Here is a 22,529-nt window from a genome sequence, read left to right on the forward strand (position 1 = left end):
AAGGTTTACCTTCCAACAAGACAATGACCCTAAGCACACAGCTAAAATAACGAAGGAGTGGCTTCACAACAACTCCGTGACTGTTCTTGAATGGCCCAGCCAGAGCCCTGACTTAAACCCAATTGAGCATCTCTGGAGAGACCTAAAAATGGCTGTCCACCAACGTTTACCATCCAACCTGACAGAACTGGAGAGGATCTGCAAGGAGGAATGGCAGAGGATCCCCAAATCCAGGCGTGAAAGACTTGTTGCATCTTTCCCAAAAAGACTCCTGGCTGTATTAGATCAAAAGGGGGCTTCTACTAAATACTGAGCAAAGGGTCTGAATACTTAGGACCATGTGATATTTCAGTTTTTCTTTTTTAATAAATCTGCAACAATGTCAACAATTCTGTGTTTTTCTGTCAGTATGGGGAGCTGTGTGTACATTCATGAGGAAGAAGAATGAACTTAAATGATTTTAGCAAATGGCTGCAATATAACAAAGAGTGAAAAATTTAAGGGGGTCTGAATACTTTCCGTACCCACTGTATATGTAGAACTATCCTTACCAGTGATGGTAGTAACTGCGTTTAAGTAAACGGCGTTACTTAACGCAGTTACTTTTGAGGGTAACAAGTAATCTGATTACTCGTTCTTTCCCTGTAACGCCGCTGCCGTTACTTTCGGCTGCGTTACCGCAATTACATCTACCACCACTAGATGGCAGTAGATATAATTGTAATTCCCCCTCTCCTCTATGACCGCTGTCTGCGGTACAGGAAGAGAAGAGGAGGAGACGCAGACAAGGTCGGTTGGTAGGACCGTGCTGCCGCCGGTATCCTAGCCAATCAGGTGCACTACTGCTCAAGTTGCACCTTGCGCATTGGTTGCCCTGCCCCCCAGGCTCCGAGTCCTCCGCTCTGAAGGAAGAACGGAAGCAACTTCCAAGTTCTTCCTCTAACCTGCTGCCCGTGCCTGCCATGCCCGCCGCCGCCGGTCTCAGCATTGCAGTGTGTCCAGCCCGCCCGGGTCCCAGCTTCTCATGAGAGATGTAAGTCAACAATTCATTTGTTCTGCACTGTGAGTGTGTGTCCTCCTATAACAGCAAAAACGATCATTAAAGGAGATCTTTGGGGGACTCTGCCTTGCCTGCTCTAAAGTGGTATATATGGGGGACCCTGCCTTGCCTGCTCTAAAGTGGTATATATGGGGGACCCTGCCTGGCCTGCTCTAAAGTGGGATATATGGGGGACCCTGCCTGGCCTGCTCTAAAGTGGGATATATGGGGGACCCTGCCTGGCCTGCTCTAAAGTGGGATATATGGGGGACCCTGCCTGGCCTGCTCTAAAGTGGGATATATGGGGGACCCTGCCTGGCCTGCTCTAAAGTGGGATATATGGGGGACCCTGCCTTGCCTGCTCTAAAGTGGGATATATGGGGGACCCTGCCTGGCCTGCTCTAAAGTGGGATATATGGGGGACCCTGCCTGGCCTGCTCTAAAGGGGGAGCTTTGGGGACGCTGGCCTGCTCTAAAGATGGATCTATGGCGACCCTGTTCTAAAGAGGGATCTGTGCCATAGATCCCCTTTAGAGCAGGGTCCCTTATAGATCCCCTTCAGAACTCGGTCCCCCTAGATCCCCTTTATAACAGGCCCTGGGGCCCTATAGATCCCCCTTTGGAGCAGGGTCCCCCATATATCCCACTTTAGAGCAGGGTCCTCATAAATCCCCCTTTAGAGCAAGGTCCCCATAGATCCCCTTTAGAGAAAGGTCCCCATAGATCCCCCTTTAGAGAAAGGTCCCCATAGATCCCCCTTTAGAGAAAGGTCCCCATAGATCCCCCTTTAGAGAAGGGTTCCTCATATATCCCCCTTGAGAGCAGGGTCCCCATAGATCCACCCTTAGAAAAGGGTCCTCATAAATCTCCCTTTAGAGCAGGGTCCCCATAGATCCCCCTTTAGAGAAGGGTCCCCATAGATCCACACTTAGAAAAGGGTCCTCATAAATCTCCCTTTAGAGCAGGGTCCCCATAGATCTATGGAGACCCTGCTCTAAACGGGGATCTATGGGGACCTCTCCCTAAAGGGGGATCTATGGGGAGCATGGCCTGCTCTAAAGGGGATCTTTGGGGGACCCTGCTCTAAAGGGGGATGGATGATGACCCTGGCCTGCTCTAAAGTGGGATCTATGGGGACCCTGCTCTACTGTCCCAGTACCAGTGTGCCACACCGCCACCACCAGTGTGCCACACCGCCACCACCACCACCACCACCAGTGTGCTACACTGCCACCACCATTTCAGGCAGCAGGTACCAAAAAAAACAAAATACAGTTACTCACAGTTAGGAGGACTCTGGACCCCCACAGTGTGCCACACCACCACCACTATTAAAGATCTTCTAGAACGTAATTGCATTATAGAATTAGTAAAAAAAGTCGCAGTTACTTTGCTGAGTAACTAATTACTTTTTCAATGTGGTAACTGAGTCAGTAACTCAATTACTTTTTGGGAGAAGTAATTTGTAACTGTAACTAATTACTTTTTTAAAGTAAGATGAGCAACACTGATCCTTACCTATACTTACCTGTTTGTATTGATGTAGCTATCCTGCTCCCATGTTCCTCCTGAAAAAGTAGACTTGTAGTCTAAGAAACGCATTGAGGATTTCAGATCTTCCTGTCTCAGTGATTTTTAGCATGAATGTTCAGGGATATACAATTACTTGGCAGCTGTTATGTTTGTATTTTCCCTTGTAGGGTCCTTACATACTAGGGTGGGTAATAGTGTCTGGAAGGAGTATGCAACAATTCATCCTGTAAATAATGCTTGTGGCGAAGAGGTCGGAAGAAAGCACCCTTATAAAAAGGGCTCTGGGCAGAAGTGGTGTGATGCAACATCTGGTCATCTACTTGGGACTAAGCACCAAGTAGTGGAATCTTACCCACCACGTTTGAAAAGTTTATACTGTAAAGAGAACACATTCCAAACAAAACACCAGCTTTTACAGTAACAGCCACAGATACAGGGTGACCCTGTCTTACCTGGGCTGTATATAAAATCCAGGTTTTGCCCATCACAGTGGGCATAACTCTGAAGGGGTCTTCAAGGTCCCATACCAATGGACCTTGACCCTGGACCTGTATAGCACCTGGTGGCTGACTACAACGCATTGCAAGTGCCAATGTGAGCAACCATGTAGGATCCAATGATCAGGGCAACATTACAAGCTGTTCCCACGGCATGGGGTCCAGGTACAGCTCCAAAGGTTTTTACAGAAGTTGAGGCAATCCAGATGCATCATTTCCATCTGCGGTATTAGAAAGCCTTGAAAAAAGGAGATGACTGGAGGACTCCAAAGATGAAACAAGTAATAAACTATTTAACCGAAGGAGGATTTCTCTGCAAGGGAGAAAGGAGGTCCATCCTTGAGACACTAGCAAAAAAACTGAGGACTCAAGGAGTGTGGTAGAGTTATAAGGAAAGCGCCCAGGGTAGCATATCCTTGAAAGCTTTGCTAGAGTGCCAGTGTCCAGTCACCTTATGGTACGAGCCTATAACCCATGGTCTATAAATATTTGACCTGCGTTCTTTACCATAGGATGAAGAAAGTCCATGCATTGTTTTCACAGAATGCAACACTTGCTCTGAGCAGAAGAGAGGATCCTATAATTAATCCTCCATCCATAACATTCTTTGAAAATAATGCATGGACTTTTCAATGGGGTAGAATATGGAAAAGGGTGGGTATCCATTAGGACCTTCTTCTATGTACTGCAATGTTAAACCAGAAGCTAATAAATCCTGCAGCATCGGAAGTTCAGCACTGTGAAGGGGACTACCATCACCGGAGAGAATATTTCTACAGGAACCACCAGCCTGCAGGTTGTACTTACTTCATTAGAGGCAAATTGCGAATGCAGCTGTAACATAAAATTAAAGACAAACATACCCACCCCAATAAATACAGATTAGAAATTTTAAATCACTTCCTTTTACTCATGAACATGTAAATGGTTATTTATCACATAGCCTGCAGATTAAGAACAGTACAGAAAACCTCAATGGATATCAAAACAGACCAAATAAATACCTCCTCGTCATCCTGTTCCATTGTATACCGAGTGTCATCCGCTTCTTCATCATCATCGTCTACAAGCTCAGGTCGGAATTCAAATACTTCACGACCACTGATCTGAAGAAAAATATAAATAAAATATAAAAATATCTATAAAAAACACAAAACCAACAATTTCAATTATTTGAGTGGAAAGTATACCCCTAAGGATTTTCCAGCTTTAAAGTCTGCTTTTCTTCTTTCCATGTCTTCTTCAGCTTTAATTATTCGTTCTTGCCTTTTTCGTTTTTTCCACGCAAGAAAAGATTCTAAAGTGATCCTGGTAACATTTGGTCCAAGAGCTGCTCGCTAAACAGACAGAAAAAAAGTAGTATAAGTGGCTGTGTTGCAATGCTAAGAAGAAAAAAACAAAAAACAGTAAAATCAAATGCATGTGGAAGTTTTGCAGTGCAAGTTTTTTTTTTTTTCTAAAACAGACTGCATCCTTATGTACTCTCCCGAAAAGTTTTTTTTTTTTTTTTTTATGTTGCCAATAAACCAGAGATAGCAAAAATTGTCAATTGATAGACCACAATAGTGCCAAACCATTAATCAGAGCTCCATTACTGCAGACAGGTGAAAGAACAAATTCCAGAGGACCAAAAAGTATTGCGTTTTTCTTCACGGACCACTAAATACATAACCAAAAACACTGCTACCCTATTTTTTTTACTCTCAAAAATATTAAAAAATTGTTCTTGCCCCCTGCTAAGCTATAAAATGGCATAAAAAGGTAATTATGGTTTCACTTTCCTGGTAGTGAAACACCCTAATTTGTGTAATTTTGCTGACTAACATGTTTTTTTTTTTTTCTGCACATCTTTTATGCACCTTGCCCTTCTATATATGTATAATTTTAAAATTCTAGAAACCGCAATTAAAAAAAAAAAAAAAAAAATTAAAAAAAAAATAAATAAAAAAAGATAGCTGTCAGATGGTGTCAAGTGACCAAAATGACAATTCAGAAGTATGTAAATTCTGAAATATGTTTCAATGTGCCTGGGAAGTCTCTAAAGCCATAAAGACGACTTCACAGTCTAAAAGGGGAAGATCTGGGCTTTGTCCTATGAGACGGAGCAGTTCAGCACCCAGCTTAGGTGCCTCTGTCAAGATACATAGTTTCCTCAAGTCTGGACCTAGGAACCAGATATAGCTGAGCATCCAAGACTAGCCGGCAATAGCTTAGATGCAAACAGAAACTCTATTGTAAAATAACGCAGAATTTATAGCACACCAGATCAGTTGAGGGCCTAATCATATTATAGTAAGCAAAGGAAACTATATACAGGAATATAAACATAGCTAAAGAACAGCCAACATAAATAGTATGCTAATCCACCTCTAGAAGTTAACGAATAGCTGACAGTGATCTAATAAACATGAACAAATAACTAGAGCCTAGGTGGCCTGGCCATCCCGGGGCCTACAACCCTAAATACAAAAGTACTGTACATTAGACATTATTAAAAGCATGAAACGCAACATCCCGCAATGGTTCCATAACAAGGTAAAGTGGTCACAATATTAATCCCGTCTCCAAGACATGAGCACACAGAAACAATAGGTGACTCTGTTAACAATGGGAATGCACACCTAGGAGGCAAACAAAAGGGACAGACATACTTAACAGAAAAACACTAACACTTTAATAAACAGACTATAGCAGGAGACCCCAGAATCAGATTGCTTTGAGCTGATCAAATTAACATCTGCTCTGAGTCTTACAATCATTGCTGGTTTTGGGCATAGAGGCCTTAAATATGTATCCAAGTCCTCCAGTTCCCAGAGTCTGCGTTTTTGGAGAGACATGGACTTGAATCAGAAAGACAATTCCAAGGGTCCCCCAGGCACACACCTCCTAAAGGGTAGTGTCCCCCTAAAAGGCAGGGCCCATAGTCCGTAGGTAGGAGGCCACCCTGCAGTCCCCTCCCAAAAGCCCCTGTCCTGGTTGGGTCTGTCACATCCTGTAATAGGAAGAGCTTGTTCGAGTCAGGCATATGCCAAGACCATCTACAGTGGGCACCTGGGATTCTCCAGGTCCTTAGAAATAGATACGAATATTAACAAACATACTTGTAAGCACCATATGACCACTCCACTTAAGAGCATTATTACATTTTATCACTTAATAAAAAATAAAAATGTACACATTTTAACAATATACGCTAACCCCTATGCTAAAATTAAAACAACAAAAACACCCCTCAGTCTAAATAGCTTTGCAAGCCTTTTTTGCCCCCCCCCCCCCCACCCCCCAGATGTCTGTGGTGTTCGCATGTACTGTTAAAAAGGCTTTTATTCTTCTTCAAAAAAGTGAATTTAGCTTGCGTTTAATGAGTTTTTGCTTTGTATATTAAAAAGGAAAAAAAGAAAACCTACTATACCTCTTTCTCGATCAAGTCTTCTAATGAAATTTCTTCCTCTCTCTCTTCTTTCTTTTTGTCTTTCTTTAGCACAAATCCGGGAGGCAAGGCATGGCGATACATGCAGTTGTCCCCTCCACCAGGACATACCCAAAACCACCCATATTTGTTGATTTCTATAGCATCAAGGAAGAACTTGCACACCTGGAAAAAAAAAAAAAAGAGAGTGCTTAAGTTTAGGCATCTAGTTTCTAGCATTTTTGGAAATATAAAAAGGTCTACTTTCCTACACATTTTATATCACGTGTGAACAGGGCCTTATACTTGCCTTCTCTGTGCAGTGGTTTTGCACAGAGCAGCCAAGATCTTCCTCTTCTTGGGTCCCTCTTCGGGTCTCCCGGCCCCTGCCTTCTGCTGAGTAACCCCACAGCAAGTAGCTTGCAATGGAGGTACCTGAGCCAAGCTGCAGCTTCAGGTGTCCATTCAGACATGGAGCCGTGGGTTGGCCTTTACCCTTCACTCTCCTCATTGGCTCACTGACTGACAGCAGCCGGAGCCAATGGCGCTCAGGAGGGAGAGTCCCAGACAGTCTGTCGTGCAACATCGCTGGATCGAGATGAGCTCAGGTAAATATTAGGGGGGCTGCTGCACACAAGATTTTTTTATCTTAATGCATAGGATGCATTAGAATAAACCTTCTGCCTTTAGAACCACTTTAAGCTCTGAGCTCGACCAGGTGGACTGTACCACTTCCTCTGCTGCAGTTTAAAAAACAAAAAAGCACAGTTCTCTTTCCACAGTAAACATGCTGACTGGACAATAAAGGACCAGCAGCAGAATGAAGTCGTCATCCCTCAGTTCACTCTGCTACCTCCTCCTATCATGTTCTTGTCCATTTGTCATATCGGCTGATCGTTCTTACAGGCGGCGGCGGCGGGGGGGTGACATCCCCCAACCTCCCCCCCCCCCCCTCCGGTGCTTCTATCGGCTCACCCGTACGATCAGCGAATCAGCGAGCCGGAGAGGGAATCGGCTGCCGGGAGGAAATGTACCATAGAGACTGCAAGGACCAGATGGTCCCCGGCAGTCTGACTCTCAGAGGCCTGGGCGCGATGTGACGACATCACACCCGGCTTGGCAGTTTCAATACTGCCGAGATCTCTGCATTCAGCTGAGATTTCCCCCCCCCCCCCCCCCCCTTCAGGCTTTCTAGCCTGTAGGCGAGATCTGAGGTCTTATTGACCTCAGATCTCCCTATAAAGAGGACCTGTCATTCACTGATCCTATTACAAGGGATGTTTACATTCCTTGTAATGGGAATAAAAGTGATCAAAAAAATAAAATTAAATGGAAAGTCTAAAAATAAAAAAATGTAAAGTGCCCCCGTCCCCATTAGCTCGCACGCAGAAGCAACGCATGCCTACGTCTCGGCCACATATGTAAACAACGTTCAATCCATAAATGTGAGGTCTTGCCGCGAACGTTAGAGCAAGAGAAACAATTCTAGCCCAAGACCTCCACTGTAACTCTAAACTGGTAACCTGTAAAACGTTTTAAACCGTCCCCATAGAGATTTTTAAGTACCGAAGTTTGGCGTCATTTTACAGGTGTGTGCAGTTTTAAAGCGTGACATGTTAGGCATCTATTTACTCGCCATAACATCTTTCACATTATACAAAAAAATTGGGCTAACTTTAGTGTTTTATTTTTTTCACTCAACAGTTTTTTTTTTTTTCTTTTTAAAAACAAAAAAACGCGTTTGAATATTTTTGCGCAAATTCCATGTGACATAAAAAGTTGCAATGACCGCCATTTAATTCCCTAGGGTCTCTGCTAAAAAAATGTATTTATATACATACATATACACACACACACACACACACACACACATATACATAATACAGACCAAAAGTTTGGACACACCTTCTCATTGAAAGTTTTCTTTATTTTCATGACTATGAAAATTGTAGAGTCACACTTCAAGAGGTAGTCACCTGAAATGGTCTTCCAACAGTCTTGAAGAAGTTCCCAGAGATGCTTAGCACTTGTTGGCCCTTTTGCCTTCACTCTGCGGTCCAGCTCACCCCAAACCATCTCGATTGGGTTCAGGTCCAGTGACTGTGGTGGCCAGGTCATCTGGCGCAGCACCCCATCACTCTCCTTCTTGGTCAAATAGCCCTTACACATCCTGGAGGTGTGTTTGGGGGTCATTTTCCTTTTGAAAAATAAATGATGGTCCAACTAAACGCAAACTGGATGGAATAGTATGCCGCTGCAAGATGCTGTGGTAGCCATGCTGGTTCAGTATGCCTTCAATTTTGAATAAATCCCCAACAGTGTCACCAGCAAAGCACCCCCACACCATCACACCTCCTCCTCCATGCTTCACGGTGGGAACCAGGCATGTAGAGTCCATCCGTTCACATTTTCTGCGTCGCACAAAGACACGGTGGTTGGAACCAAAGATCTCAAATTTGGACTCATCAGACCAAAGCACAGATTTCCACTGGTCTAATGTCCATTCCTTGTGTTCTTTAGCCCAAACAAGTCTCTTCTGCTTGTTGCCTTTCTTTAGCAGTGGTTTCCTAGCAAATATTCTACCATGAAGGCCTGATTCACACAGTCTCCTCTTAACAGTTGTTCTAGAGATGCATCTGCTGCTAGAACTCCGTGTGCCATTGACCTGGTCTCTAATCTGAGCTGCTGTTAACCTGCAATTTCTGAGGCTGGTGACTCGGATGAACTTATCCTCTGCAGTAGAGGTGACTCTTGGGTCTTCCTTTCCTGGGGCGGTCCGCATGTTAGCCAGTTACTTTGTAGCGCTTGATGGTTTTTGTGACTGCACTTGGGGACACTTCAAAAGTTTTCCCAATTTTTTGGACTGACCTTCATTTCTTAAAGTAATCATGGCCACTCGTTTTCCTGTACTTAGAATTTGTATTATGGCAAGAAAAAAGCAGCTAACAGTCTATTCAGTAGGACTATCAGCTGTGTATCCACCTGACTTCTGCACAACACAACTGATGGTCCCAACCCCATTTATAAGTCAAGAAATCACACTTATTAAACCTGACAGGGCACACCTGTGAAGTGAAAGCCATTTCAGGCGACTACCTCTTGAAGTGTGACTCTACAATTTTCATAGTCATGAAAATAAAGAAAAACTCTTTGAATGAGAAGGTGTGTCCAAACTTTTGGTCTGTACTGTATATATAGTGACAATTCACATAAGTTATAACAATAGCCTTAAATCATAACCTATGAAAAGTTAGCCCCCAAGGGTTCTTCAAAGTGCTAAACTTAAAGTGTCCGTGCTTGGTATTAAATAATTGAATAATTCAAATATAAAAGTGCTAGTGCAAATGTGCAATAAATCAAGGTGCCAATTCCAAAGTGCTGCGTGCTCTGTGCAAAAGGGATGTCCACATGCATGATCAAAACAATGGGGGAATCCGTTCACAGACACACACAGAGCGTTGCTTGGCCCCGCTCCTTTCCCCTCCGAACAGGATCTGATTGACAGTGCTCTGAATATCCTGTGAGATGTGGGAGAAAAACCCGCAGTGCTTCAGAAGGCAACAATGATCAAGATACAGTGCCTTGCGAACGTATTCGGCCCCCTTGAACTTTGCGACCTTTTGCCACATTTCAGGCTTCAAAACAAAGATATAAAACTGTAATTTTTTGTGAAGAATCAACAAGTGGGACACAATCATGAAGTGGAACGAAATTTATTGGATATTTCAAACTGTAACAAATAAAAAAACTGAAAAATTGGGCGTGCAAAATTATTCAGCCCCCTTAAGTTAATACTTTGTAGCGCCACCTTTTGCTGCGATTACAGCTGTAAGTCGCTTGGGGTATGTCTATCAGTTTTGCACATCGAGAGACTGAAATTTTTGCCCATTCCTCCTTGCGAAACAGCTCAAGCTCAGTGAGGTTGGATGGAGAGCGTTTGTGAACAGCAGTTTTCAGTTCTTTCCACAGATTCTCGATTGGATTCAGGTCTGGACTTTGACTTGGCCATTCTAACACCTGGATATGTTTATTTGTGAACCATTCCATTGTAGATTTTGCTTTATGTTTTGGATCATTGTCTTGTTGGAAGACAAATCTCAGTCTCAGGTCTTTTGCAGACTCCATCAGGTTTTCTTCCAGAATGGTCCTGTATTTGGCTCCATCCATCTTCCCATCAATTTTAACCATCTTCCCTGTCCCTGCTGAAGAAAAGCAGGCCCAAACCATGATGCTGCCACCACCATGTTTGACAGTGTGGATGGTGTGTTCAGGGGGATGAGCTGCGTTGCTTTTACGCCAAACATAACGTTTTGCATTGTTGCCAAAAAGTTTGATTTTGGTTTCATCTGACCAGAGCACCTTCTTCCACATGTTTGTGTCTCCAAGGTGGCTTGTGGCAAACTTTAAACTACACTTTTTATGGATATCTTTAAGAAATGGCTTTCTTCTCGCCACTCTTCCATAAAGGCCAGATTTGTGCAGTATACGACTGATTGTTGTCCTATGGACAGAGTCTCCCACCTCAGCTGTAGATCTCTGCAGTTCATCCAGAGTGATCATGGGCCTCTTGGCTGCATCTCTGATCAGTCTTCTCCTTGTATGAGCTGAAAGTTTAGAGGGACGGCCTGGTCTTCCTAGATTTGCAGTGGTCTGATACTCCTTCCATTTCAATATTATCGCTTGCACAGTGCTCCTTGGGATGTTTAAAGCTCGGGAAATCTTTTTGTATCCAAATCCGGCTTCTCCACAACAGTATCTCGGACCTGCCTGGTGTGTTCCTTGTTCTTCATGATGCTCTCCGCGCTTTAAACTGACCTCTGAGACTATCACAGTGCAGGCACATTTATACAGAGACTTGATTACACACAGGTGGATACTATTTATCATCAGTCATTTAGGTCTACATTGGATCATTCAGAGATCCTCACTGAACTTCTGGAGAGAGTTTGCTGCACTGAAAGTAAAGGGGCTGAATAATTTTGCACGCCCAATTTTTCAGTTTTTTATTTGTTAACAAAGTTTGAAATATCCAATAAATTTCATTCCACTTCATGATTGTGTCCCATTTGTTGTTGATTCTTCACAAAAAAATGACAGTTTTATATCTTTATGTTTGAAGCCTGAAATGTGGCAAAAGGTCGCAAAGTTCAAGGGGGCCAAATACTTTCGCAAGGCACTGTAGGTGACAGGTATTGGTGGGACAAGAACAGCTAGTGAAAGGTTTTTTACCTTAATGCAGGGAGAAAAAGAAAAAAGAAAAAAGAAAAAAAGAAAAAAGAAAGAAAGAAGAAAGAAGGAAGAAAGAAGAAAAGGAAAACCTTATGACTTTAGAACCACTTTAACCACCTCAATACTGGGCACTTAAACCCCCTTCCTTCCCAGACCAATTTTCAGCTTTTAGCGCTGTTGCATTTTGAATGACGACAATTGCGCGGTCATGCAACACTGTACCTAAACCAAATTTATGTAATTTTTTCCCCACAAATAGAGCTTTCTTTTGGTGGTATTTGATCACCGCCAGGTTTTTTCTTTTTTGGTGCACAAATAAAAAGAGACCGAAAAGTTTGAAAAAAAAAAAAAAAAGTTTTTTGTTTAGGTTATAAAATTTTGTAAATAGATACGTTTTTTCCTGCACTGATGAGCACTGATGACGCCGCACTGACAGGCACTGATGGGGTGGCACTGATGGGGTGGCACTGATATGCAGCATTGTTGGGCACTGATAGGCAGCGCTGATGGGGACTGATCGGCGGCACTGATGGGCGGCACTGATGGATGGCAATAAAGGGGCACTGGTGGGCAGCACTGATAGAGGGCATTGGTGGGCAGCACTGATAGCGGGGCACCACTGGCAGGCTCTCTGAGCCCTGTTTGCCATCCCTGGTGGCTCTAGTGGCACCCCCTCCCCCCAGGGCTGCACTGGTAATCAATCATCTGATTACTAGCACAGACCCCCCCTGTGATCAGTGAGTAATTCGAAATACTCACTGATCACCCCTGCTGCAGAATCGATCCTCTCCTCTTCTCCTCACTGACAGAATCTGTCAGGAGGAGAAGAGATCGAAGCCGTTACAACGGCTGTATTGACATTACATGACGGCTGTGATTGGACACAGCCGTCATGTGATCAGGAGGGCCAATCACAGGGCCCTCCTGCCGAGCCTTGTTGCTCTGTGTCCTAGGGACACAGGCACATCGAGATCGCGCCGCTGCGTGTGCCCGCGGCGGCGCAATCTCTCTCCTTCTGAAGGACGTTCCGGAACGTCTGATCAGAAGGACGAGACTCCCACCTGGCCGTATATGTACAATGGCCCGGGTGGGAGGTGGTTAACTACTTTTAAATGTTATTGTTTTAAATGCCATGTAATAACGACTGCATGGTTAAAAAAAACAGACATACTATTTGAGTTTTGGGTTTTTTCTTTTCAGCTTCCCCATGTTTCTTGTTAACAACCTCCTCCAACTTCTTCTCATCCCAATTATCCATTGTATCTGTAAATAGAAAGTCAATCTTAAGAATATATCATTACTTGTGGCACTCCTCTAGTATTTTTAAATAAAGACTTCAATAGCTTACCTTTTTCAAGCTCGTCATCTCTCCCATCAAAATAAACACTTCTTTTCTCACATTTCCTTTCTAAAGACAGGTCATGGGAGAATTTGCACTTGTCTCCTTTTGTACACTGTCCTTGCTTGAAGAATGCACAGACAACAGATTTAGGATCAACACCTACATACAAAATGACAAAAAGCCACAGATGACACAAAAGTCAGACATATTATGCAAACCTGACAGCACAGTAGAAGCAGCCACATACCACCCTACATCAGAAAAAGTTGGTCATGCAACCACAGCATTCATCTGGAACATTCAATGCAAGTCTCTGCCAGCTGCACAGATTGAGCCTGAAATAGATTTCTATATGATAAATGGCTTTTCCTTTAGAAGGCTTATTTAAAAAACGAGTGATCTTACAAAAAAATTCTGCAAGTAAAAAGCTAACCCAAACATTGCTTCACTATACAATTCTACAGTGCCCTGGTTGGACCATGAGCCTACAGTAAATCGCTTGTATGCACTTGATTGCCAAGTCGCAGTCATTCATAAGGATGTTTATGAACTTAAACTGTAGGCACTGTCAAAAATGCACTCTAACAAATATTTTAGTCTTAATGCCGATACAGTTAGTTTGGCTGAAACATACGGTAAGCATACAAGGCTGTTATGTGTGGTCCTCTTAACAAACGCTCCACAAGAAGCAAGGAGCATGAAGCAATTAAGATGAAATTAGAGTCTGATTTGTCGCTAGCAACACAAACCTTTAAAGCTATACTCCAATGGAATGATCAATCCTCTGTAACATGTTGCTTTGTTGTCTGCAGATCCCGATATTTTGGGTTTAGTTGTGGCTTTGTACCATGTGACATTCTATATAGCCTGCTAGACTTTGTCCCTTCCAGTCAATTCCTGCAGTGACCAGTCTAACACTATCCTTTGTAGTCTGCAAATAATGCAACTTCCTTCATAGCTCTGATGGTGGGTGGGATTGAGTACATCCCAATTGCATTTAAACCTGCCCAGTCACACCTACAGGAAGAGACCAAACCTCCTAAGCCCCACATCACAGCATTATTCTTATTATTTCTGATCGCGTGTACGGGCCATTAATCTGAATCTTGTTATAAATGCATTGCACTGAAGTTATTAAAAAAAAAAAAAAAAAAAAAAAAAAAAGAAGAGGGAGGGCAGCCAAACATATGCCTTTCCAGATCCTAGTCGTTTTTTAAAACTCTTCTCAGATCACCGTGTATTTTATACATAACTATAAAACTAAATATAAAAAATTTCCCTGGAGTACAATTTGGTAGAAAACGAACATGGACAATTTGTTTTTTGCCAATGGCAGATTGGCCAGGGCTAATCTGCACTTCTGTAGGTCGCATGATTCATCTCGGTATATTTGACTGATGCCAAAATGCAAGCATATGCCCACTAAACACATGTGGAGCTGCATAAAAGCTGCCTCCGGTTTATTACATAAAACTCAGGTTAAGGTAAATTAAGCAAACTTTTTTTTTTTACATCACTGAAGCATTTTGTGGAGAGCATTGCTAGCTTACTGGTTACCACTATATTAAAACGGGAAAAAAAAACACGAACACTTAAAAACACACACACAAAACACTTACTTTCATATGAAAATCTTAGTGAAAAAATGTGCAGATTATCTACCTTTGCTGACCTTTTGTGCGGCTACTACCGGCTTAAAGAGATCATTCAATTCTTGAAGTTCTTTCTTTTTGTCATCTTTTTTGCTTTTCTTGTCATTCTCAGTCAGTGCAACCTAAAAGAATAAAAAGCCATGCATTGATTTTTTTTTTGCAAAGAACGTAAAAAGCCAGACTGCATTACAATTGCAGAGAAAAAAAAAAAAGGGAAAAAACAAGCAATGTGTCAAACACCCTTAAAAGTAAAAAAAACACACACACTTTACAACTTACCACTCGAGGGTTCTGCTGGCCACACTTCACTTGTTGCGTAACATTCTTAATGAATTTTTGCTGCTTGGCACCTTTCTTGTTCTTTAGACCAAATGTTTTGTCCTTTAAATAAAGAAAGAATCCATGTTAAAAAATATTTTACTGCTGGGAATAAGGCTTCAGGTACACCAGCAGCTCCTAAAACTGAGATTAGGAGCTTTTGGCATTTTTTTGCCAAAGCTTCTCAACTCCATAAAAGCCTTTGTGTTCAATTAACACATAGGCTTTAAGCAGAGATTAGGAGTTGCTGCAGTTAGGTGAGGGTCAGCCTCCCTCTCCTGAACGTGAGAGAATCGTGTTCAGGATAGGAACGTTTTGACCACCAACCAGGGGAGAACGGGGCAAAAAAAATATCACGAAACATGAAGCCTAAAGGGTTTCTTTTGAAAAGAAAACAACAAAATTCTCCAGAGTGAAAAATGGACAATGAAATGGGCATTCACTGCATTAGGAAGGGATACTGCTAGCCCAGCCATCACATCAATGTTTATGTTGCTTTAAGGCCATGTTTACACTTGCTTCAAAATGTGGCATTGGACACGATTTTTTATAGCACTCTGAATGCCAATAAAAGCCCCTGTCACTAAAGAAAAGATAGTTTACAGACCTGTTCACACATTAGGTTTGCTTCCCAAAAAAAAAAAAAAAATCCCATGTTTAGGAATGACCAGGAGCGAGACAACATCTATGTTAAGGGTGGAGAGGGGGCCTCGTTTCCATAGGCTGTCTGGTGGAGCAACATACACAGGTTGATGTGCTCACAATGGTTGGATAGAGGAGTTGGACAGTGTACAGTTTGAGTTCTCTACTACATATAGCTACCGCTGGATTAGGGGTCTCCTTGTAAAGGAGGGCCACTTTAACACTAATGGTAGTCCCTGTCTCTATGTCCCAACGCCTGTCCCGGAATCTAGATGGCTGGCACATTAGGTGATTGGAGAATGTCTGTAAGGCCTCTGTAGCCCTGAGGAAGCTCGTGGCGAAACACGTCAGCTTCAAGGACCTGTACATTCCGTTATCAGGGACATTTCTGTTTTTTTCCTTTTCAATATTCCCATTAGGAATAGATTTTATGTCCAATTATGTTTTGTACAAGTCTTAAGTATATAGATGTAAAAAAAAAAGGTATATATTTTTTTTAAATATGGGTGATCATCCTGCCTTTGTGGCCTTGAAAGTCCTACTTTTCTAGATATTTGGCTGTTTTGATATCCCATGTTGCTGTCATGGTTGTTCAAAGAGTCTTCAAAGCCTCCATAGAAGTCTATGAAAAAGCTCGCTTGAAGCACCTGCAGCTTTTGAGAGTCTTTGATTCAGCTTTAGCATGCTTTGTGTTGGCAGTATTGCAGGTATGAGACACACATATAGGGCATCTATATAGGGCAGCTTTATTAAACACTTAAAAAAAAAGCATCACTGAAGCATCAAAAATGTATGTTGAAGTAGTAGGCACTTTAATGTGTGTTCAAGTTGAAGCAAGTGCAAAGCCTAAATCTAGGTTGAAAGCATAACAAAAGACCTTGCAATGGGGCTCCTTGCACTTCTAAGAGTTGGATGACAGTTAAAGTGCATCTGTGGCCAAAATGTAAAATCATATTAAATTTCCACATTATCTCTCAGTTATTTTTAGTAGTGGTTCACTGAAATTTTGGGGGCTGAAAATAGTGTTTTCTGCATTTTGCCGAAAGAAAGAAAAGGCGCCGATAACTGCGTATCTACAGTGGCCACGCCGCTGGGTGACATTACCAGCTGTGTGGCCAGCATGCACGTTCCCCACGGTTTAGTACAGGGCTGCATTGGAGAGCTGACACTGTCCCTCCTGGATGGCTACTACTACTATTTGCTTTTACTAAATTGCCACTGGAGATCTTTCCAACTCTCCTCTCTAAAAATTAACTTTACACAGACATCCAACAAAACTACTAGAAATAAAATACAATACACAACATTGATTGTTTAGAAAGAGATACTACTGCTACTACTACTACTACTACTACTACTACTTCTTCTTTAAATGCACTACCCTATTTAGAAAGGGATACCATTTAGTAGTATAGTATTACATACATACTACTAACATTTTAAACATGCACTAACCTGTTGGTCATATTGTAGTAGTGCTAGTACTAGTAACATGCTGAATATCTCTTCATAATTAGAATGCAATGTTGTATATTTTATTCTTTGGTACAGGATGTACTGCAGCGCAAAAGAGCTGCACAGTTATACAAGGATGATTGGTTAGCTGCCTTTTTTTTTTTAAAATTTAGATCTTCCTGGGTTTTAAATTTTAAAACAGAATTTTAGTTCATTCTCTCTCCCCCCCCCCCCCCTTGATTTTACTCCCACTATAGCTCAGTCTATGCTATTCTTCTGCGCTACCAGCAAAGGTGGACCATGTTTTCAGTAGGGAAATTTCAGATGAAGACACCAAAATTTGCAATCTGCAGTTTTTGCTGAAATTTCAAGAGGCGATACAGTGCCAAGGCATTTTTCAGCAAAAGGTTTGATACACCACCTGAAAACACGTAATCCAGTTCAGCATGCAGAATACAAGAAAAACACAACTTCAAAAGTACCCCAAGCACATTAAGTTCAAAATCTACCTTTCATCGCTGCGTGGCGCTGGCTGGTTCGGGCGCATGTGCAGAAGAGTGGAAACGCCAGAGTTCTGTCAGTTTACCACTGCCATTGGCTCACAGATTTCCCTTAAACCTCTAAAAAGAGATGGCCCAGGAGAGGAGGATTCACTTATAAACACGCTGTTTCATCGCCTTTTAAAATAGGAGTGCATTAGCTGCAAGTGTTTTTATTCCTGTCTGAATAAACAGAATTACACTAGGGAGGATGAATGTGCGCTCTCTTGTTTGGTCTTGTCTTTTCTCTATTAGGTACATATACATGTCCACCACCCACCAAATAGAATACTAAAAGAGCTGCAGCACCTTAGTGATTGGAAAATTAGAATATCATATACAGGACTTTTTAGCCCAACTGGTGGTTGGTTTTGTTGGATTTCTACGATTCAGCCAAAATTAGTCAATTATATTTTCAAGGACAGATGAGAAGCATAACTCTCGTCTGTTCTGATTTCAAGATAACGCGCAATCACTCATTGCGGGCGCAATAAAGCCTTAAAGTTGACGTCACATCGAGTATTGTGCAAGCCAGATGTGCTTGTGTTAACTGCATCAGAACAGCGGATGCGACAGTCGAGAAGTTAGAAACAAACAGAAACTAAACAGAATAGAAGAATGAGTGAGGCAGAGCAATGCGCAAGTAAGTATGATAAAAACCCATACGTTGTTTTAGTACCTAAAAAAAAAAAAAAATCTTATTCCGAAGTGTGGGCTTATTTCGGTTTCAAACCAGATGATACTCAGCAAGCCATATACTGCAACCAATGTTTAGCCAATGTGTCTGCACCAAAGGGTAACACCACCAATCTGTTTAATCACATACAACAGTATGAGATGGTACAGAAAAACAAAGCCACTCAATCACAAAGTACCTGCAACCAGACAAACAAACGTCAACTAAAGCAACATTATTCAATGTAACACCGTACCAAACAACCCCTACCAGGTACAAAGAAATAACGGACGCAATCGCATTTCACCTGGCTTATGATATGGCTCCCATGACCACTATTGATAAAGGGGTTTAAAAAAAACTAATTCAAACCCTTAACAAGCGCCATTGCGTGCCCTCTCGGAATCCTGCTCGGTACTACAAATGTTGCAAAACAGTTGAAAATGGATTTGAGAGGTGTACATAATTTTGCAGCAATTTCAGATTTATGGTCCAGCAGGGCAGTGAAACCATAAATGAGCATAACGATTCATTTCATTACAGATTTTGAGATGAAAGATCAGTGCCTACAAACTGGGTTTTTACCCTGAGGACCAAACTGGTGAAGCTTTGGCACAGGGATTAAAGCAGGGGTCTTCAAACTATGGCCCTCCAGTTGTTCAAGAACTACAATTCCCATCATGCCTAGTCATGTCTGAATGTCAGGGTTTTACAAAGCCTCATGGGATGTGTAGTTCCACAACAGCTGGAGGGACGTAGTTTGAGGATCCCTGGATTAAAGGATGCTCTCAAACTGGAGGAAAAATCTTGTGTGCATCACTACAATGGAACCAACATTGTAAAGGCCACATCCATATAAGGACTACACACATCTGCAGTGTTTTGGCTATAGCTTCATCTTGCAAAAGAGAATGCAACAAAGGACCAAATTGAGTGTGCTACGAGTCTGTGCAAAAAGCTTGTTAGGGATTTTAGCTAGTTTGAGGAAGAAGAGGGAGCTTTCTGAGGCACAAAAACCACTCTTTACCAGACCACAAACTCAAAACAGAGGGTCCGACAAGGTGGGGGATCTAGGCAGGCTATGGTAAGGAGGACACTGGAGCAGCAAGGTGCCTTCACCCATGTCCTCGCTTCTGACCACAAAGCTAGGCACCTCTTGCCAACATGGCAAGACCTAGAGGTCCTGGAGGCTGTGGACAAGACTCTCAACCCACTGACACACATCACAGATGCTCTTTCAGGAGAGCAGTACATCAGGGTCTTCTGTAAATCCTGCTCTCTACCTTTTTCAGTCTTCTCTTTAGGATGTTCGAAGATGACTCTGATCTTATTTGCACAATAAAATCAAAGATCATGGGGTATCTGGAGGAAAAACATCATGGCCAAAAAACACGACTCTTCTTCATAGCCACATCCCTCAATCCCAGGTTTATGATGACTTCCGTTAACGAGGATAACAAAACTGTTGTCCAGAACAAACTACAAAAAAGGAGGTAAAATCTGACAGTTAAAGTGACTAAAAAGTATTCCTTTCTTCTAAAATAAAAAAACAAGTTATACTTACCTGCTCTGTGCTTTCATTTTGCACAGAGCAGCCCAGAGACTCCTCTTCTTGGGTCCCTCTCTCCTGTTAAGTGCCCCCAGAGCAAGCAGCTTGCTATGGGGGCACCTGAGCTGAGCAGAATCTAAGTCTATCCATTCAGACACACAGCCACGGTTCGGCCCCGTCCCCTCCCCCTCCTCATTGGCTGACTAACAGCAGTGGGAGCCAATGGTGCTGCTGCTGTGTCAGCCAATCAGAAGGGAGAGTCCCGGATAGGCGATGCACTCGTAGACATCGCTGAATATAGATGAGGCTCGGGTAAGTATTATGGGGGGCTGCTGCATACAGAAGGCTTTTTATCTTAATGCACAGAAAGCATTGTCTCTTGTCGCCGCTCTGCACTGAAGCCACAAAATGTTGATAGGCTAGTGTTTCTAGCTAAGAATCTTCAACTCAGTTTACTTTGACATACCTTTCAATGGTTTTTTTTTTTTTTTTTTTTTTTTTTAATGTTTAATGGTAATTTTTATTTTACATTACATTATTTTTCATTACACTTTAAATTTGATTGATGCAAATAGTATAATATGTCTTATTTTATTGCCATTTTGTTTGATAACCTAATGTTCAGGGGTTGTAAATCTTTAAAATAAAGTTCTTCAGAATGGTGATCTTTATTTAAGGGGATTAAAAAAAAAAAAAAAAAAAAAAAAAAAAACCATAGGGCTTCTCATTTTAACCAGAATCATGCAGCTCTACCGTCTACCTGAATTGTTTAACAGTGTTGCACAACACGTTCATGAGCCCATGACTACAAAACCCCAGCGATCAGTTTTACTACTGACATTTGGAGTTCGGACGTCAATCCAATGAGCATGCTTAGCCTGACAGCGCATTGGATAGATGCCAAATTTCAATTGCAAAACATCCTACTTAACACACGTAGGTTTGTTGGATTACACAATGCAGCAGCAATATCTGATGCTTTAAAAACAATGCTCGACACTTGGCACGTTGATAAGTCTAAAGAGCATCATCTGATTGTCCAAGATAATGCGCAGAACACGGCAAAGGCTATGGAGAACAGTGAACTTAAAAGCATACCATGCATGGCACATATGCGACAGTTGGCTGTGAATGAGGGATTGCAGAGTCAGCACACCATATCAGATATAGTATCAAAAGAAAGAAAAATTGTGGGTCACTTTAATTCTCTGCTTGCTTATTCCAGATTAAAAGCCTTGCAGATAAATTTGGAATGCCACCAAAACAACTGCAGCAAGATGTAGCCACTCATTGGAACAGCACCTACTATATGCTGCAAAGTCTTCTCGAACAAAAGTGTGTTTTAGCTGCGTACAGTGCAGATTACGAACTGCAGGCAACATTGAGCGCACATCAGTGGATGTTAGCTGATAATAGTTTGTCTCTAACTCCATTTGAACCAGTAACAAAAAATGAGCTCCGCTAATTCTTCCATTGCTGAAGTTATTCCTTTGATTTCTGCACTGAAGCGTCTGCTAGGAAGAGACGCAGAAGCAGACCGTGGTGTAAAAATGTCTAAAACCACTCTACTGGAGGTTGTTAACCGATTTCAAGACACCCAGGCCAACCCTCTGTACTGCATTGCAAAAGATCTAGATCCTCGATTTAAAGAACCTTATTTTAATGCGGAGAAAAAGCAGCGTGCATAGGAAACAATACAGGCATAATGGGAAGTGAAGGATATTCGAGGTGCAGCACAGAGAAAAGTGTACCAGAGAAACGGTGGCATACAAGTGAAGAGGAACATACTTCCTTTGCCATCTGATATGTTTGAAGACATTTTACACTAATGCTCCCCCATCCATAGCAGTGCCACAACAAATGCAGCTACCCATCAATTGGAGATTTATTTAGCTGAACACCCTATCGCTGGAAGCGACAATCCCCTTGAGTACTGGCGCATGAACAACAAATGTTTTTCATTGCTTGGGCAGAGTGCACACAGATATTGATCTGCCCAATGCACCAGTACAGACAGTGAGAGACTATTTGGTATACATGGAGGGGAAATAATTTTTTGATCCCCTGCAGATTTTGTACGTTTGCCCACTTACCAAGAAATGAAGGATCTATAATGTTTATCATAGGTGTATTTTAAAAGGAGAAACAGAATATCAATCAAATACCCAGAACACACACACAAAAAAAAAATGCTACAAATTAAGTTGCGGTTCAGTGAGTAAAAGAAGTATTATATCCCGAAGCAAAAACACGACTTCGTATATGGTGGAGGAACCCTTGTTAGCAAGAACAGAGGTTAGATGTTTCTTGTAGATGGTGACCAGGTTAGCACACATCTCAGGAAGGATTTTGGTCAACTCTCCTTTACAGATCTTCTCTAAATTCTTAAGATTTATTGGCAACTTGAAGTTTCAGATCCCTTCATAAATTTTCTATTAGGTTTAAGGTCTGGAGAATGGCTAGGCCGCTCCATGACCTTATTATGCTGCTTCTTGAGCCACTGCTTTGTTGCTTTGATGGTATGTTTTGGGTCATGGTCATGCTGGAAGACACATCTGCGACCCACCTATAGCGCTCTGGCTGAGAGAAGGTTCTCATCCAAGATTTTACAATACATGGCCCATCTAATGGCCCCTCACTCTGGCAAAG

The 22,529-nt window shown here is 42.2% G+C and overlaps 1 protein-coding gene across 1 annotated transcript in view; it reads right to left on the minus strand.

Moving 5' to 3' along the window:
- ZC3H15 (zinc finger CCCH-type containing 15) overlaps positions 1-22,529 on the minus strand; it is a 58,008-nt gene that overhangs the window by 23,587 nt on the left and 11,892 nt on the right. The window contains exons 2-8 of the mRNA XM_082262488.1: positions 14,981-15,082; positions 14,712-14,823; positions 13,056-13,208; positions 12,879-12,970; positions 6,482-6,664; positions 4,260-4,406; positions 4,074-4,175 (exon numbers count right to left, since the gene is read on the minus strand). Coding sequence (XP_082118614.1) covers positions 4,074-4,175; positions 4,260-4,406; positions 6,482-6,664; positions 12,879-12,970; positions 13,056-13,208; positions 14,712-14,823; positions 14,981-15,082 — 891 coding nt within the window. The remainder of the gene's footprint in view (positions 1-4,073; positions 4,176-4,259; positions 4,407-6,481; positions 6,665-12,878; positions 12,971-13,055; positions 13,209-14,711; positions 14,824-14,980; positions 15,083-22,529) is intronic.

This window comes from Pelophylax lessonae, assembly GCF_965119305.1.
Source record: "Pelophylax lessonae genome assembly, chromosome: 6".
NCBI classification, from domain to species: Eukaryota; Metazoa; Chordata; class Amphibia; order Anura; family Ranidae; genus Pelophylax; species Pelophylax lessonae.